Here is a 3,368-nt window from a genome sequence, read left to right as displayed (position 1 = left end):
CTATACTATTACTAGTATATATATATATGTGTGTGTGTGTGTGTGTGTGTGTGTGTGTGTGTGTGTGTGTGTGTGTGTGTATAGGGCTTGTTTTTGGAAATTTTTATATTAGTAACTGATTTTGTTTGTGTGGTGACTTATAATACATTTCCAAATGGCAATGTAAAGAATGTAAGGTAAGATCATAAACACACCATATGTTGTTTAATTTGCAAAATAATAGTTTTATATAATATGAAAACGTTTTGATATGTTTAATGTATCTATAATGTGAGTCAAGACACAACACAATACTGTTGAATTTTGTGTGAACTAATAAAAAAATATGCCTACCTTACAGGATCTTGTGGCATGTAATAACTGTCGTTCTTCTTCTTTAGACTTTTCAAGAGACTGCAATAGCTCCATATGTTGGCGTTGCCGTTCCTGCTCAAGTAGCATTTCCTGCTGTTTCCTGGCTTGTAGACTCAGAGCTAAAGCATCAATTTTACTTCCTATCCTGCCTCTACCCCTGACCCTGCTTTTACCTCTTCCTCGCCCACGACCATTTGGACTAGGCATTCGAGGGCTTGACTGACCTCGGTTGTTTGGAGAGTTTCTAGGTGAACCCCTGCTACAGCGAGTAGGAGATCTGCCACGGGGTGTAGAATGATAGTTCACTGAGGAGGTTAGACTTAATGGCAGAGAACTAGAACTGAGATCCATGGGGGCTGAGGGTGATCCAAGAGATTCTGGACTTGAAGGTGTAAGGTTTGTAGGAGTGCTACCAGCATGTGTTGGTGTGGGTTTAACTCTAAGATCAAGTGTTCCAGAGCTAGCTGAAACTCTAGGTGCTGAGCTTTGGTGAGCTGGAGGAGGACCACTGGTAGAAGCAGTTGAAGTAACACCTGTAGATGTCACAGTTGAGGAGCCCTCATCAGATGTACTATGATCTTCCCGTAATGGTGTCCTTAGTAAAGAGGGTGGAGGAGGAGGAGGAGCCAGAAATTGGTGTTGCAGTTGTTGATGAAGCTGTTGTTGTTGAAGACTGTGGGACACCAGAGCACGTAGCTTTGCTAAAATCAGGGATAGAAATAATGCAATGAAATTACATTCACTCGAGGGAAAACTATCAGGAAGATTACATTCTCTGATGAATTTTTTTTCATTTAATCCATGCAATATGTTCACTTTCACTGGTCATAACTAAAGGAATACGGATGGCCCAGGCATTCCTGATTGAGAAAGCCAACTAAAAAGATGAAATTCCTCAAGCAAAGTTAAATTCCTCAGGAATGAGGGAATGTAAAATATGTAATATTTTAGTCCCTGAAAATTAAGAGTAATCATGTAGAAAGTTTTGTCTTAATGAACAATAATAAGAATAGCTGCTATAATGACAACTTAAAGTCAACATTTTTCTAATCTGAAAAGATATTTCTAATAGCTACCTCCACATGTAGAAATGCCATCTTCCTTTGCATGCCACTAGCCTGAAAGTAACTCCCATCTAAGTACATGTGTTTAATTAAACTGCACTGGTGCATGACATCATCATGCAATAAAAGCCCACCACCAATAAGAGAGCAACACAACCTCCATGTACAGTAACTCCCCATATGCATTTACACTCAGAATAACTTCATTCCCAGACAAGGCAAGAAAAAACAAAGGTGCACCAGAAGCAAAGAGGTTGGATGGAAATGTATGAGGCAGTGAGTATCTAAGTATTTATTGGAAATAAATTTTCAGATTAGGATAATGTTAACTTCTGACATAAACTCACCTCCACACAAAGAAATGCTAGAATACGATGTTGAAATGATGGAGGGTCTGATGCAAAAAAATTCAAAACCTAGATGAGCACCCTTCAAAAAACACCTAGAAGGAAAACCAAAGGAGTGTGACAATTGATGGTAGGGGTTCCACAGGGCACACCCATGGGAGACTGCATTTTGTCTCAACCAGGATACACTCTTTGCCTAGAATGAGGAGGAGGAAGAAGTAGATGAGCTCCAAAACAAATAGAACAGGCAAAATGAGAACATGACCATCCAAGCACTTCCATACAAGTAGCTGGCAAACCAGTATGTGTAGTGTGTTTGGGGTGCAGTCAGACCTAACAATGAGTTCTCACCCTGAGTCTACTGAACAGGAGTTGCCACTTCTCACTGTATTGTGCTAAGCCCAACTGGTGAGGATTCTTTATGGTTACAACCAATGCAGCAAGGAACTGTTAAGTTGCAAGAGTTTCCTGTGCTCCACTCAAAGAAAAAGGGGGAGAATTTGCATGGGGGAGATCTAGAGAAGTCCATGGATCCCCATTGTACCACAAGCCGGAAAGATCTTTTACTAGTGACAGTGCAGTAGGTGACCATGAATCCCTATTTTTAAAAGTTGGCAAGTACAAACCAAAGAAGTAGGTAGACACTTCCTTGGTGTTGGCTTTTTCCAAGGTATCTGACACATCGCAACAGCAGACTGGGTGAAAAAAAAAGAAAAAAAAGACATGGTTGGAGAAGAAAAGGAAATGGGAAAGGAGCAAAGAGAAGTGGGAAGAAAATGACAAATGACTGTTGGCAGAAAATGAGACCAATTGCTGGAAAAGAGGAAGAGAGTGGTACCCACAGGGATGGATGTGACAGGATATTCATTGAAAAGAAGAGAAATAACCAGACATTAGGTAGTGATAGGACCAAAAAAAAAGACCTGAAACATTAATGGGAACATAAGAGGTAGACTGAAACAGGTGAGGAAAAGGAGTCAAAGGGCAACGATGAGAAAGATTAGGACTGAAGTCATACAATTTCAGTCCAATCTCCAGTGAGAAAAGAATACCACTGAAGTTGTCCAAGCAATGAAACTGATAAAGACCATAAACACAAGGAAGAGGAAAGTGTACAATAAAGAGAAATGCAACTTGACCCAAAGATCCCAACAGCAGGAGAACAAAGAAAGGAGGAACAGAACATAAGTGGAAAAGGCTAATCTGGCAAAGAAAAGGAAATAAATGTTTACAGAAAATTCTTCTGGAGCATGATGAAGTGCCTCGAATAAAAAATGGAGATATGAAAGTGATGAGAAATGGATGAATACATGAAAATAGGGAACCAGAAAATGTAACAGAATGCAAGAGGCCTGATCTCCAAGCTGGTCATATAGATACCAAAGACAGGGAATCTAGAAAGGAAAGTAAAAATGTTGCAAGTCAGGACAAAAGTCACATATGCAAGGGGGACAAATCAGTAGGGCATAAATGATGAGCTGTTAGAGAAATAACAAAAATCCTAATAACAAACAAAATATAAACCCCCAAGAATTAGGTTACATGGAGTGCAGAATGGGTAATATTAACTCTTTGGTTACTGGTCCTTAACCCAATACTCTCC

General features: G+C 39.8%; 1 protein-coding gene across 5 annotated transcripts in view; it reads right to left on the bottom strand.

The window, feature by feature from the left end:
* The window catches only part of LOC106462876 (chromodomain-helicase-DNA-binding protein 7-like), a 167,453-nt gene that overhangs the window by 29,919 nt on the left and 134,166 nt on the right, over positions 1-3,368 (bottom strand). For all 5 annotated transcript variants that reach the window (XM_022390278.1, XM_022390280.1, XM_013922841.2 and 2 more), the window contains one exon: positions 334-1,055. In XM_022390278.1, coding sequence (XP_022245986.1) covers positions 334-1,055 — 722 coding nt within the window. The remainder of the gene's footprint in view (positions 1-333; positions 1,056-3,368) is intronic.

The sequence above is a fragment of the Limulus polyphemus genome, unplaced genomic scaffold, assembly GCF_000517525.1.
Source record: "Limulus polyphemus unplaced genomic scaffold, Limulus_polyphemus-2.1.2 Scaffold1273, whole genome shotgun sequence".
Taxonomy (NCBI): domain Eukaryota; kingdom Metazoa; phylum Arthropoda; class Merostomata; order Xiphosura; family Limulidae; genus Limulus; species Limulus polyphemus.
The sequence above is the reverse complement of the archived record's forward strand: the minus strand, read 5'-3'. Positions and strand labels throughout refer to the sequence as shown.